Below are 15,498 nucleotides of genomic sequence, written 5' to 3'. Positions count from 1 at the left end.
ATTATCTTTGTATGAATCAAAGAGCAGCTTGATTAAAACCTGTAGCCTGACAAAGGAGGGAAATTAAGCAAATGAAAACATTCATTTCGAGACAAAACTTTATGCCAGTGTGACTTGGGGAGCAAAGCCCTTCCCGAGCGCTCCCGTCTGCTCCGCTCGGCTCGCAGCGCTTGGGGAGCGACATGTGGGGACTCTGTCAGAGGTGGCCTCGTCAGAGAAAAACACCAAAAGGAACTCAAAGCAAGGACTGGAACATCCGATGTCAAAACCCGGGCCGGGCTTTGGGACACTTGCTCAGGACTTTGCCCTTCGGAAGGAAGTTTTTTTAATTCCCGCTCCGACGCCGTTGCGGAAGGACCTTTTGTGGAGAGGGGACTCCGGGAGAGGCTTCCCAAGGGGCAGCTCCTCACCCCTGCCCACCTTGGACAGGCAGCTGCTCAGCAGCACCAGGCACGAATCCCATCTCCCATACAGCTGGCAGGTCAAATAAAAGGGGTTGGTGCTCTGGAGATTAAAGGCAAACAAACAAACAAGCAAACAAGGAGGGGGAAAACAAAAAAAGAGATAAGAGAAGGTAAAATTATGGATTTGTGTATTTGCCAGGACTTGTGCAGGATACGGAGCAAAGTAGAAACACAAAAGCAATTTATGCTTTGAATGGCAGGGATGAGCTGTTACTTTCTAAGGATTTATCGTGTTCAAAATCAGATTTTTTTCATTGTTTTTAATACATTTCTGGACTAAAATACTGATACAATTACGTTTAGGGTATGATATGAATTGTTTTCTGTGATGCTGACCAGCTGTGACATAGTTTCCTTGGAACAACACAGGTGTTTATTGCTGGAAAATGAGATTTTTTCAGGGAAAAATGAAACACCAGCTTTGTATAACCTGGGTGAACATCTGAGCCTGAAATTACAGGTAAGAGAAAACAAAAATACCTGTAAAGCTAAAATTTGGAGGATGCTTTCCAGTAGTTATGACCAATTCTGGAAGTAGTTCTGAATAAGTTTAGTAATGACAAAATAGTAATGGGAATTTTAAAAAGTCTGCATAAAAATCCAGGCTTGGACAAAAATCCAGGGTTTTGCACACATTCCTTTTACTTGCACTCTATAGGACAAAAAAATGCCAACTACATAAAAACTTTCACATATTTCAACAGCCCTTAAAATAAACTGCATTTAATTACTGTTGAATTATAAAATAAAACCATTTCCTGGCACGTCTGTGGTTGCTCTGTGTGTATTTCACCATATCCTGATTTCTCAGCTGATTTTCCATCTTAAAGTCATATTCTGTAATCTCTAAAAATTCCATGCAAAGCCATAGGATTAACACCTGGAATTGCTGGTAAAACTTAATTAGGATTTGTTTTAATTCAGTGTTTTATTGCTCATTTTTAATACTGGTTATTGAGTTAATTTTTTGTTTGTTTAATGACTTTTTCTGCAACCAACACTTTCTGCCACTGACAAGGCGCTTCCCAGACTGAATTTTCTCCCTAACATGAAAAAACACTTTTTGCCAGGAAAAAAAAAAACCTATAAAAACCAAAAAAACAGGCACAGAGAAATTCTCCTTTTGAATTTTTAGCTGCTATTGCACTAGATTTCCTGAACAAATAACTTTTATTATGACATTTATTGAAGCAATTAAAGTCCTTTTAACCATGATATCATCACCATAAAGAGAACCCATCCATTAGGAAATGTGGCTACTCACATCCAGCTGTGTCTAAATAAATCAGTTGATTATAAATAAGTTAATTAATTGATAAACTCACTAGCAATAAGTGAAATTAATACATATACATCTAATTGCAGGTCTTTGAGATTTGCAAGGAATTCAGATTAAATGGAGAGGAGATTTGTGATTTTCTCTCTTCCATCCAGGATTTCAACTCCCCACACACCACATTAAATATGCACTGAGTTGCTCACATGATTATTTCAGAGGCTTGCATATTTTATTAATAACACCAGGAAAAATTAGGCTATGCTCCAGGAAAATTAGGTAATAATATTTAACCAATAGCTTTAATACAAGAAAGCCCTTTTGTTTTATAAAAAATAAAAAACACAGCAGCAAAGAAGCAACCAAGCAAACAAAATTAATTTAAATAAAGAAGTAATTTAAGAGGAATGAAACAGATCTGGGAGTAATTGGAGAATGGGACTTACCATGGAAGGGCCAACTGGGAAACCCGAGCACACCAATGTCATGGAGATCCACAGGATGAAAACCAAGTTTAACCTGCATGGTCTTCAAAGAAAAGCTGAGATTAATGAAAATTTGGACCAAAACCAAGCAAAATATGAACAGAGAGCATCCCATGCACCAAGAACCCCGCAGTGGCTTTACCTGCTCATTTTTTACCCAGCACTGTGTGTGTGAACATGCAGCTCCACATCCAAATTCCTCACATATCCTTTCAGTTCTTCCTCAGGTGACCATTTTATACCAGAGTTCAGGAGGGAAAATGTCATCAAAGCTGATTTTATTCTGACTAATTGCTCCTTGTTTGGCCTTTTCTTCTTGTTAAATGGGAAAATGGCAAGAACACGCTCAGCTGCCATCACCAACCCCGGGGATTTCATTTAAAGTGTCCCATTAAATGTCACTCAAGTGGTTTTATTGTTACCTCTGTGTCATCACTGCAAGCCTGGTCAGAGGTCTAAAGATTTCAAAAATCCATCTCAAGAGTTTGTTGCCACTTCCAATATATCAGGTGGAGACCTTGCAAAGCCTGGCAGCGAGGGAGAAACATTAAAAGTGCATTTTAAGTAAAACAAAATCCTCAAAGAGTCTTATTATACTCAAAGCAGCCCAATACAAAGAATATTTTTGTTTTTCTATCTTTCTACCCCAGCATTATTTTTTTATGTGCTTAGTTCTAAATACACCAAATGAATTTTTTTCCTGACAATTAAAATTCTTTGGACATTAATTTCTACTATGCAGCCATATCTCAGTCCACACTGAGTTTAGCCAATCCAAACTTCTACAGGACCAATAAACTCTGTTAATCTCATTAATAAACTCTGGTAATCTCCAGCAACACAGCAAATGTTTCATGTCTAAAAGCATCATTTGTTGCTGCAACAAATTTAATGGTGCAGTATTTTAGGGGATTCTTTGGTTTATTTATCCAGATTGGTGTGAAAGTGCTGAATCCCACAAGGTCTGGGAATGTTGGGCTGCACAGGGAATGCTGAAAAACATTAAATTCCATTTATTTTTTCTCAGAATGAGCACCACTTCTACAAAAACATGCTGGGTTAATGCTTGGACTCGCTGATCTGAGAGCTTTTCCAACTTCAACCATTCCAGGGTTTGAAAGAAAACACTGAGGATTATTTTTTGACAACCACAGAGTGTCAGACATGCACACAGTGAGGCACAAACCCCAAGTGTTGCATTTCCTTTAGTGTTTACACTGAAAAATCAGCAGAGAAGGGCTCCAGAAGGGACCTTGGTGTGGGTCTTTGGGGAGACTGAGCTGCTATAAATGATGCCAAATTTCACTGCAATATTTCAGCTCATTTTGACGATCTGGAAAGGTCTTTTCCAACCATAATGATCCCGTGATGCTGTGATTCAGTCTCCTGATAAAGTGCATTTCCTTCCAGGAGCCAAAGAACTGTGAGGAGAAACCCAGTGGCATGGGAGAACCTTTAGGAGTTTTAAACAAAAATTCCTGATGTGATCTCTGCCTGTGGTTGGCCATTTCTCCCTCATCATGGTGGTGCTGATCCTGTCGAGGTTGAGAAAATCCAAGACTCTGAAATGACTTTCTAAAAAGAAAAAGTGGTTTTAAAAGAATTGTGGTTGCTGGTGAAGCTCTCTGGGATTCTCCAGGCCCATGAGGGCTGAAATGAGCATAAAATTTGCCTCATTTAAAGCCTGCAGCTTTAAACTCTTTATAAAGCCATCAGCAGAACAGGTGACTATTGCATTTCCAGCCTTCTTGAGAGAGCAAATCCTGTCTTTGAATGGAACCTCCCATTCCCCTCATCCAGGACCTCCAAGTCCAAGGATAAGAGGATTGGGTCATGTTCCTGCTGCACAGAAAAGCACTTTGGGCTGGATTCTGCCTGGGCACTGCTCAGCTCAGCTCTCATTGTGGCTGCATTTAGTCCAACTCTGTTTTAATCTGAAATTAACCTTCACACAACACTTTTTGTGGAAGGTGAGGGCCAGAACAGGTTGGTGATTAAAGCTCAGGGTTTCCAGGTTCAGCCTGAGACTCTCTGCATGAACTTTGGTGCATTATTGACTTAATTTTTAAAGTTGTGAGTTGTTTGCTCTCCCATTGGGCCTGGTCAGTCCCTCCTATCCTCACCTTTCTCACATCCCTCTAAAAGAAAGGGGTTTTGACCAGGTGAGAAACCACAAATTGCTTTGGAACTGAAGAACCATAGGATCACGGAATAGTTTGGGTTGGAAAAGCCCCCTGAGACTGAGTCCAACCATGCCCCAGCACTGCCCCACGTCCCCAAGTGCCACATCCACAGGGCTTTAAATCCCTCAGGATTGGAACTCCACCCCTGCCAGGGCTGGAGAGCCCTTTTTGGGAAGAGATGTCCCCAATATCCAACCAGAACCTCCCCTGGAGATGCAGGTGGCACCAAGGCAGGAGTCACTGAGACATCACCACAGGGCCCAAGGGCTTTGCCCCCCCCCCTCAGACAAGCACAAAAATATTTCCTGAACATTCCAACCTCTCATTTGCTCCTCCCTCCTTGGAGGTTCTTTTTTCCCAGATTTTCAGGATGCAGTTTAACACAACACACCTGTGATTTGCATGCTTGAAGCACAGATGGAGATTTAGCTCCATTCCAGATATTCCCACTTCAGGTTTGGAGGAATCAGGTTGAACAGAACAAGTGGCAATTGACATTTCTGTCTCCTGCTCTGTCTGCAGAGGCTCTGCTCCCAGGCTGGGTTCACTGGCAGCCATCAGAGGTCAAATGAATCATTAAGAACCACAATAAAACCTCCAGGCATCCATAAAATTTGTATTTTCTCAGAATAAACCAGCAGCAGTATCAGCAACAATATCCCTCCTGCTTGCCTTGTTGGAGGGATGCTGTATTGAACCTCAATGCTGCTTTCCTTTGGTTTTCCCCCAAAAATCATATGGAAGAACACAAAACTCACAGCTGAACCTATCAAACCTTGCAGGTTTTTGAGGTTAATAAGCCCATAAGCTTTCAAACATGATAATTCCTTCTTCCAGCCCAATAGTCAATCCAAAGTGTTTTAAATTGGCATTGTGAGACTTTGCTAAGGGATCAAACAGAAAATGAATGAACACACCTCAACCTGTCCATTGGCATGACCCCAAAAGTTGTAAAACCACAGCTCCTGATAAAGGGAAGGCTCAAAATCTCGTTTCCTCCTGGGATGCTCCCAGTGAAACCTCAGCATGGCTTTGCTGGAGAAAGCTGGTGGGATATTTTGTTCCAAACTCAATATTTTTGGGTTTTTTTTCTTGCTTTCAAGAATATCAAGAAAGCCAAGAGCCAGCGTGGTTTGCTTTCAGACCACTGCAAGGTGCGAGCTGGAAATCAATCACAATCCCAGCACACAAACCTGCTGCTGACTCGGTGATAATAGAAAATCCCAGCAGGACCCCAAGAGAGAAGAAACACAGAAAGCAGGAAGTTCATTCCTTGGGTCATTCCCTGTGTGCTCTCACTGCTGCAAGGGGACACAACCAAACCCTCACCTGCACCACGAGATCTCACCTGCAGAGGCACAGGGGAGCTGCTGTGGATGCACCTGACTGATTCTGGGCATTTCCCTGCCATGGAGATCTCTAATCCCCCTAAAATGGGGTGTCAGGTGATTGCCCCATCCCTGGAAGTGTCCAAGGCCAGGCTGGGCAGGGCTTGGAGCCACCTGGGATAGCATCAGCTGTCCCTGCCCATGGCAGGGGGTCGCCCTGAGGCATCTGAGGGGAAATGATGCCTCAGGTTTGGCTTTTCTGTGTTTCAGATTCTGTACTGCTTTAGTGTGTGGGTCTGGGCTTCACATCAGAGGATGGTGAGCTCTGTGCACAGAGCAGGGAGACAAAACAATTCCTTCTCACGATTCCAACTCCTTCTGGGGACCAAGGACAAATTGTGGAGGGATAGAATGGAAGAGAATAGTGCAGAAGGCAGTCTCACACCTGAGGCGTTGCAGCTGTACCAATCACCAAAGATTAGGAACAGGCCTGCCCTTAACAGGCCACAGCTGTGTCCAATAAGAAGACGAGGGCAACAAAAGAGTGGCTTAGCTGGGTGAGGGGAGAGTTGGAGGTTGTTGGCTGTGCTGAAGAAGGAGGCAGTGCTGTGAGGAGGTGCCCATGAGAAATCACCAAAAAATGTATGGAACTTGTGAAATAAGATGACAACAATAAATGATCCAAATCTCAGCCCCAGAGCACAAACCCCGTGGGCTGGAGAGAGAAAAACAAGCAGGGTGGGACTGCAGGGGCTAAAGCTGGAATGGGACAATGAACTGCAAGGTGCAAATGGAGCAGAACTGATCCCAGGGACAGAGCCCGTGCCCGGCCGTGCATTTTGGGGCCATTTTGGTTCATCTTGGGTGCAGCCCTGGCTGGGCTCTGGTGCTGCCCAAGGTGGATCCATGGAGGAGATGCTTTGAATGAATCCCTGCTTTATTCTGGAGCTCTGTCCAGCCTCTGTTCTAACTCAGCCTTCTCAAGGCATCAACACTGGATGGGATTTAAGGTTTATCCCAGCCCATTCCAGGATTCTCTGCTCCCAGAGGAGAAGGGCTCTGACTGACAGGGATTGGGGCTCTAGGGCCAAATGATGCAGCCTGGGGGAGGCTCAGCTCTTGCCCCCCTGCTGCCCTCAGACATTTGGGCAGTGCCCCCCAGGCAGGTGGCACTCGTGCCCAGGGCTGTGTGCCCCTGTGCCATTTCCCTGGCCCCTGAGCCACCACTGAGCTCTCTGGGGAGGATGCAGTGACCTCACCAGAGGTCAGGCACATGTTTTATACAGCCTGTGCTGGCTGCTGTGGGCGCCCAGCTCTGTGCTCCTGCTCCAGCCTCAGAGCTCTCCAGAAGGACAGAGCTGTTTATTGAATTCCTTCCTGGCTGCCAGTGCTGCTGCCCACTGTGCCAAGCCCCGTGAGTGAGACACTGCTCCAGCTCCTTGCAGGCAGGGACAGCTCCTCTGCTGAGCCCTGGCACCGTGCCCTGGCTGGGAGGATGCATGGCTCCTTTTTAAAAGCCAGATTTTAATGCAATTCCACTCAGACACTGCTGCCCTGGCAGCCTGAGCCAGCAGCAGCTCAGGCTCCAGCCAGGCCCCCTCTGAGGCTCAGGTTTGATCTGTGAGAGGAGGAAAATCAAAAGGCATTCAAGGCAGAGCAGCAGTGCCAGTCCTGCCCCCCTGCACAGCTTTGTTCTCCTGGATGGATGCTGAGCAGGCAGGAGGGGAGCAGCAAGGGCTGCCAGGAGATGGAAAGATCAGGGCTCAGGGTTTGTGGATGCTGTGAACCTCAGGATCTTCACTGGCGCCTGATTTTGGAGCACTCCTGCATCCCTGGGGCTGTGCACGTCACCAACACGGCAAAGGGGACGAAGCTGCAGTTGAATCCTCCCGTGCCAGGGGAAAAATTAGCTCCAAAATCCCATTTTTGATCCTACATCACACAGGAATCGTGGGCTGTGTCACAGTCACCATCCCCAGGATTTTAAAGTGTACGTCATCATCATCATCTCTAAATATATCAATTCCTTTTCCTGCTTCCAGCCAGGGCTGGTGTGGGCAGAGGCAGCACGAGTTCCTCACCCCAGTCCCCAGCACGTGTCCCAACAGGAATCCAAAGTGGCGATGGAAAATGTCACCACTCCCCACGTCCCACAGCACGTGGCACCTCCTGGGCCTTGTGCCAGGCCACACATGGGCACCCAGCCCTGCTGGTGTCACCCAGCCCTGCTGGTGTCACCCAGCCCCTGCTGGTGTCACCCAGCCCTGCTGGTGTCACCAAACCCCTGCTGGTGTCACCCAGCCCTGCTGGTGTCACCCAACCCTGCTTGGGCTGGAGCCCACTGGAAGTGGCAGGAATGAAGCTTTTGGCCAAAAAATTTTGGAACAAGTCAGGAAATGTTTCTAATTTATGGATCTCTCTCTTTTTTTGTCAGCACACCTTCAGGAAAACAACCTGCACAAAGCTCGGCATGGTTTGAAACAAGCCCTCCCTGCACCAAGTGTTAAAGCCCTCTGAGAATTTATCTGGAAAGAAGGAGCAGAGCAGACAAAAGTTGCTCAAACCGTCAAGGGGAGGCTCAGCAGAGGAAAAGTGGAGGTAATTAACGTTTTTGCTACGCTGATTTGCGCGTGCCAACGTAATTTATGCGCTCAGAAATCTCTCAAATAGATCCTGCAGGAAGTGGCTGCTGAAGAAAAGGTGTCAGTGCTGAGCTAAAAAGACACCTGTCAAAGCCAAACCCAAATTCCTGCTCAGATGCAACAAAGATCTCAGTGATCTGAAAAAGGCTGAATAGTTGTTGAAGGAGAAGCCAGGAAGAGAAAAGATAGACAAGAAAAGGAGAAAGGTTTTGAGGAGAGAGAGGAGGAAAGGATGTAGCAAAGTCTGATGTGACTTTAGAGGAAGAGATCAAACTTTAAAGGGATCAAACTTTAAAGGAGTCAAGGAAAGCTAACATAAATATTATAAATAGCAAGGAATAGGGAGAAGGAGCTGGGTGGCTTTGAAGGGCACGATTTTTTATGGATTTTATGGCACTGCACCTCAAGGTTCTCCCATGGATAAGGCTAAGGAAAGACAAGGAAAACATATCCAATATTTTCTATTGGGATAATCTGGCTCAAGCAAGTTTGCATGTTTTCCCCTACAGAATCCCAGCACAAACCCAGTTGTTTGTGCTCCCCAAGTCCTTGGGACGTCACCCCAAGATCCCTGTGTCAGCTGGGAATGGGAAAAAGGGAGAAGTGTAGGGAAAACTCAGTTCTGGCAGCACAAGGAATTGTGCTGGGAGGTTTTGGGGCACAAACCTGTGGATCCATAACTGTCCATAGGGTCACTGAGGGGCACAGGGGATGCTGAAGGCTGCTCAGGACACCCAGAGCTCACAGGCTGGAGGCAAAGGGGGACTTGCTCCCCCCTGAGCAGCTTTTTGTGCAATCCAGAGCGGCCTTGCCCTGGAGAGCAGCTCAGGGGGATGCAGAGCAGCTGCCAGGAGGTTCTGTGTCCCTACAAACACTCCTGGGCTGAGGCACCCCTGGTTTGGCAGCAAATCTCCAGCTCAGGGCGAGTCCCTTTCCTCCGGGGCAGGCGGCGCTGGGAGGGAGCTCTCAGCTGCTCCTCAGAGGAGCTCCTGGCGTTCCTGGAGAAGGGTGAGATGCCAGCTTGCATTTGTGACACCAGACCTAAAGAACCTTTAGGAAACGAGTGGCTGCACCTGGAACAACGCTCATCGTGTGGAGGAGGTGAGAGGACACGCCTTTTTTCCTCCGGAATGCTGAGTGTTTTCCATCTGTTCTCCCTGCTCCTTCAGCTCGCTGCTGCTTTCTCTCTACCTGGCCGTGGCGCTTAAATAAACAAGGATATTGCAGCCTCTTGAAAGGAAACTCCTCTCCTGCAAAAAAAGCCTTTTTGAAAAGAAGGATCCTCTCCACAATGACCCGCTAAAGACCAAACAAAGAGGAGCTGAGCCCCAGCTGCAGGTTCTGTTTTAAAATTGGCTGGAAGGAAGAGAAAATCAAACTGTGAGTCTGCCTCGCTCTGCAGGCTCTGGAAATGCCAGGTCTGGATCAATTCTTGGCGACTTTGGTTGCTCGTAAAGGTCCTCGAGCAGGAGAAAGGGAATGTGGCTATCAAACAATTCAGTGCCTTTTGTCTGAACATGATCCTGATTTCCCCTTGTGTTCTCTCCCTCTTATAAAAGGCTTCATCCAAAAATATCCCACACCACAAGACAGGAGAAGTTTCTGTTTCCTCACTGAAAGCCTGTTGCAGCTGGCTGGATTTTTCTTGCTCTCTGCAAGGATTTCTTTGTGCCCAATTATGTTTCAATGCTTGATGTAACTCCTCTGGAAGTCAGAGCTGCAAAGGGACTTTTAATGAGGTCAGGGAGTGACAGGAAAAGGGGGAAAGTAGGTTTAGCTTGGGTTTTGGGAAGGAGTTGTTCCCTGGCAGGGTGCGGATGCCCCTGGATCCCTGGCAGTGCCCAAGGCCAGGCTGGATGGGGCTTGGAGCAGCCTGGGACAGTGAAAGGGGTTTGAGGTCCCTTCCAACCCAAACCATTCCATGATTCAATAGTTTTATGGTTCTGTGATACCTGGCTCCCTTATTCTTCTATTATTTGCATCAGTGCCTGATTTGCAAAGCTCCTCCCTCCCCTCTCCACCCTCTGAGCTCCCCTTTTAGCATCAGGGTCTTCAGGGTTTTTACCCCTCCCCACAGCTGCCACATTTGGAGGTAATCAACAGCCACTTCTTAATCAGGAGAACAGAAATTAACCATAATAAACACAAAATCCAATATTAGAAAAGCTCATCCAGCCCCGTTCCCTGGGGAGCAGAGAAGGCCGGGGTGCTGAGGCTCAGGGGCAGGACAGGGACATTCTCCAGCTTTCCCTGCTCCAGTCCCCTAGGGCAGGACAGGGACATTCTCCAGCTTTCCCTGCTCCAGTCCCTTGTGGCAGGACAGGGACATTCTCCAGCTCTCCCTGCTCCAGTCCCCTGGGACAGGACAGGGACATTCTCCAGCTCTCCCTGCTCCAGTCCCCTAGGGCAGGACAGGGACACTCTCCAGCTTTCCCTGCTCCAGTCCCCTGGGACAGGACAGGGACACTCTCCAGCTTTCCCTGCTCCAGTCCCCTGGGACAGGACAGGGACATTCTCCAGCTTTCCCTGCTCCAGTCCCTTGTGGCAGGACAGGGACATTCTCCAGCTTTCCCTGCTCCAGTCCCCTAGGGCAGGACAGGGACATTCTCCAGCTTTCCCTGCTCCAGTCCCTTGTGGCAGGACAGGGACATTCTCCAGCTTTCCCTGCTCCAGTCCCCTAGGGCAGGACAGGGACATTCTCCAGCTTTCCCTGCTCCAGTCCCCTAGGGCAGGACAGGGACATTCTCCAGCTTTCCCTGCTCCAGTCCCCTAGGGCAGGACAGGGACATTCTCCAGCTTTCCCTGCTCCAGTCCCTTGTGGCAGGACAGGGACATTCTCCAGCTCTCCCTGCTCCAGTCCCCTAGGGCAGGACAGGGACATTCTCCAGCTTTCTCTGCTCCAGTCCCTTGTGGCAGGACAGGGACATTCTCCAGCTCTCCCTGCTCCAGTCCCCTGGAACAGGACAGGGACATTCTCCAGCTTTCCCTGCTCCAATCCCTTGTGACAGGACAGGGACACTCTCCAGCTCTCCCTGCTCCAGTCCCCTAGGGCAGGACAGGGACATTCTCCAGCTTTCCCTGCTCCAGTCCCCTAGGGCAGGACAGGGACACTCTCCAGCTTTCCCTGCTCCAGTCCCTTGTGGCAGGACAGGGACATTCTCCAGCTCTCCCTGCTCCAGTCCCCTGGAACAGGACAGGGACATTCTCCAGCTTTCCCTGCTCCAGTCCCCTAGGGCAGGACAGGGACATTCTCCAGCTCTCCCTGCTCCAGTCCCCTGGGGCAGGACAGGGACATTCTCCAGCTTTCCCTGCTCCAGTCCCCTAGGGCAGGACAGGGACATTCTCCAGCTTTCCCTGCTCCAGTCCCCTAGGGCAGGACAGGGACATTCTCCAGCTTTCCCTGCTCCAGTCCCCTAGGGCAGGACAGGGACATTCTCCAGCTCTCCCTGCTCCAGTCCCCTGGGGCAGGACAGGGACATTCTCCAGCTTTCCCTGCTCCAGTCCCCTAGGGCAGGACAGGGACACTCTCCAGCTTTCCCTGCTCCAGTCCCTCAGGAAGAGCTCTGGAGGCACAGGACATGAGGAGGAGCAGCTCTCGGTGCACCTGACGCTGCTCTGGCTGCCAGGAGCCAACGTGCAGTGCTCAAAGACCCAGGGACTCTTTCTTCCTTTCCTTTCCTTTCTTTCCTCCTGCCCTCCTCAGGCCCTGCTGCTGCCAGCCCAGCCTTTCATGGGAGCAGGGAAGGTTCAGCCTTTAAACCCAGTCCCAGCTCGGGGGAAATGACAGCATGGACTCAATCCTGCCCTGCTTGAAAAGGGCTGGGCTGGGAGGGCTGAGGGCAGGCAGGGCAGCACCTCCTGAGGGGCTTACTGGAAAAAAATAAAATAAAAAATACTAATAAAATAAAGACATGTCACTGTAATATTTTCTGAAAAATTTCTTCGCCAGGATTTTTTTTTTCCCTAGGAAGCTGAGAAGCTTCAGCTTCTCCCTGTTTTGCTACTTTGGAATGTGATTTGGAGATGGTTTACCTAATATGTGAATTGTTTTAATTTAATGACCAATCGTGGTACAGCTGTGTCAAAGCTCTGAGGAGTCACAAGTGTTTATTGTTCATTCTTGTTAAGCCTTCTGTCTGTATCCTTCTTTTTCTTTAGTTTAGTTCTAGTATAACATTCTTTAATACAATATTATATCATAATATAATAAATCATCCTTCTAAAAACATAGAATCAAATTCCTCATCTCTCACCTCGTCCTGAAGACCCTCACAAACACCACAAAGACAAGGGAAACAAACCCCAATAAAAGACAAGCATATAAAAGAACATCATAAAAACATCAAAATCAATTTAAAAAATCAAATCCCAGATAAAAAAACAAAAAAATAATCTTAAAACTAAAAACCTCTTGTAAATGATTACAAAAACCTCTTTTTCCCTATAAGATGTAAAACTATAAAGAAATAAAAAGTTCAATTAATATCAAGCAAAACCTCCATGTTAAAATAAGCAAATATTAAATTAACTATAAAATATTAAATTAAAAAAAATTAAGAAAAAGAGAAGAGTAATCCAGCTGGGTTTGTTTTCAGGGATGCTTCTCAGGTGCTTCCTGAGCATCCTCTGGCTCAGGGATCCCTTGATGCCTCAAGGAGCTGCAGCAGAGGCCAGAGGGAGTTCAGAGGAATAAAGTGGAGATTTATTGAGGTGCCTCCAAAGGCCACACCCTGGCAGTGCCCAGATGGCTCCAAGATGGAAGCAAAAGAGCTTGGGCATGAGATCTCACATTTTTATAAGTTTTAGTCCATTTGCATACAGGAGTTAACTGTCCAATTAACAGCTTCAAATAATGAAGTTTCATCCTCCTTGCTTGCTTGCCCACCCTCCTCTTTCCATGTTGTTTGTGCTTTGGGCCTGAAGTTTGAGGAGATTGTCCTGGAGTCTCCAGCTAGAACAGGATTGTTTTGTCTCCATCACCTGTGCAAAGATCCCAGTAACACTGCATATAAAGCTAAAGCTGCACACCAAAACAGAACAGAAAAACTCCAACCCAAGGTGTCACCCTGACAGGGCTCCTGCCCTTCGGCGTCGCCTCAGGAGCTGGGAGAAGCTCCAAGGATGACCACAAATTAGGAATGAGCAGCCAGGGAAGAGCAGCTCCCAGAGCTTCCACAGCTCTCAGAGCTTCCAGAGCTTCCAGATCTCCCACAGCTTCCACATCTTCCATAGCTCCCACATTGCCACAGCTCCCACATTGCCACAGCTCCCACAGCTCTCAGAGCTCTCACATTTCCCACATCTCCTACACCTCCCACACCTTCCAGAGCTCTCACAACTCCCACATCTCCACATCTTCCATAGCTCCCACATCTCCTACACCTCCCGCATCTCCCACATCTCCACATCTCCCGCATCTCCCACATCTCCACATCTTCCATAGCTCCCACATCTCCACATCTTCCATAGCTCCCACATCTCCTACACCTCCCGCATCTCCCACATCTCCCACATCTCCACATCTCCCGCATCTCCCACATCTCCTACACCTCCCGCATCTCCCACATCTCCCACAGCTCCCACATCTCCCACAGCTCCACAGCTCCCACAGTTCCCACATCTCCCCCATCTTCCAGAGCTCCCACAGCTCCCACATCTCCACAGCTCCTACATCTCCACATCTCCCACATCTCCCACAGCTCCCACATCTCCCAAAGCTCCCAGCCTCTCCACACGGCAGGAACAGCACAGCCATGTTACAGACGAGAGCTCCCTTGAAACTCAAATAACCCCACAGTTCTCTGCCTTGCCACACTCCATAACATCAGCAGTGCCTAAGCCAGCAGGACAGCAGCTAAAAATACTGAGCTGCAGCTCATGGCAGCTCCTGATGGAAGGGCAGAGCCCCTGCCATGTGCTCCCTGCAAGTGCTGCAGCCAGCGGCCTCGGGGCACGGCCCCACAGCCACAGCAGGGCCTCAGCACAAAGTTCTCCATCGCCCTGGAATCATTCCCAGCTCAGCCCTGCTGTGCTCTCCTGCTCAAGCTCAGTGTCTGTGCTTTCAGTGCCAAACTGTTCTGCAGCCACATCAGTCCCTTTGCAGTCCCTGCAGTTCACAGGCTGGAAATTGGCAATTTCTGATCCAAATGTCAGCCATGGGAAATGCAGACCTGGGTAACTTTGTGTTTTCCAGGGCTGTTTCCCAAGCTAGAACCTCTCCCCAAAGCTCACTGGCACATTTGGGGTAGAGCAGCATAAAGAGGGGCTTGTGAAGAGGAGCAACTGTGTTCATGTAGAGTTCATGTTTCCTGCTGTCCTTCTGTGCTCAGTCCCATTTTCTGCAAGAATGAACAGAGAACCCAAACAAAATGTATTTACTGTGCTTTTTTCCTGCTGCATAAGGTGATGTTTTTATAGAATCCCAGACTGGTTTGGGTTGGAGCAGACCTTGAACCTCATCCCTTCCACCCCCTGCCATGGGCAGGGACACCTTCCACCATCCCACGTTGCTCCAGCCTGGCCTTGGACACTTCCAGGGATGGGGCAGCCACAGCTTCTCTCTGCCGGGACCTCACCACCCTCACAGGGAAGGATTTCTTCCCAATATCCCATCTAATCCTGCTGGTTTTCAGTTCAAAGCCATTCCCCATTTTCCTGTCCTATTAAAAAATCCTATTAAAAACCTGTCCTATTAAAAAATCCCTCTCCAGCTCTCTTGTAGCCCTTCTAGGTACTGAAAAGCCCCAAGAAGATCATCCCACAGACTCCTCTTCCTCCCTTATTTTCAGCCATGTGGGATTTTCTCTCTTTCCTCTCTGCTGTTTCTCTGTAGGGAGGGGTGGCCCTGGTCCAGCTGCCCCTGAGCTGGGACTCTCTGCATTCACAGCACCCACTCAGGATGTGCCCAGAAAATGTGTCCTGAGCAGTGAAATCCTCTTTATTCAGGACAATCCCAGCCCAGGAATGACCTTAGCTCGGTGAGGAGCCATCCCAAACTGATCCAAGGCTGAACTCGGCAGGGCTGGCCAGGCAGGCCCTGCTCCCTGCTCTGGGTGGAGCTGGGGATGTTCCAGTTCCCTGGGAAACCAAATCCTTGGGATCACTGGAGTGCATCCCACAC

The 15,498-nt window shown here is 48.2% G+C and overlaps 1 protein-coding gene across 1 annotated transcript; it reads right to left on the bottom strand.

Annotated features, from left to right (window-relative positions):
- Window positions 1-294: 294 nt before the first annotated feature.
- NPS (neuropeptide S) lies at window positions 295-4,843 on the bottom strand. The gene is made up of 3 exons (XM_036386264.2): window positions 4,800-4,843; window positions 2,187-2,268; window positions 295-504 (listed from the first exon to the last, which is right to left on the bottom strand). The coding sequence occupies exons 1-3, from the start codon at window positions 4,841-4,843 to the stop codon at window positions 295-297; spliced, it is 336 nt and encodes a 111-aa protein (XP_036242157.2).
- Between the last annotated feature and the right edge of the window lie 10,655 nt (window positions 4,844-15,498).

The sequence above is a fragment of the Molothrus ater genome, chromosome 8 (genome assembly GCF_012460135.2).
Source record: "Molothrus ater isolate BHLD 08-10-18 breed brown headed cowbird chromosome 8, BPBGC_Mater_1.1, whole genome shotgun sequence".
Classification (NCBI taxonomy): domain Eukaryota; kingdom Metazoa; phylum Chordata; class Aves; order Passeriformes; family Icteridae; genus Molothrus; species Molothrus ater.
The sequence above is the reverse complement of the archived record's forward strand: the minus strand, read 5'-3'. Positions and strand labels throughout refer to the sequence as shown.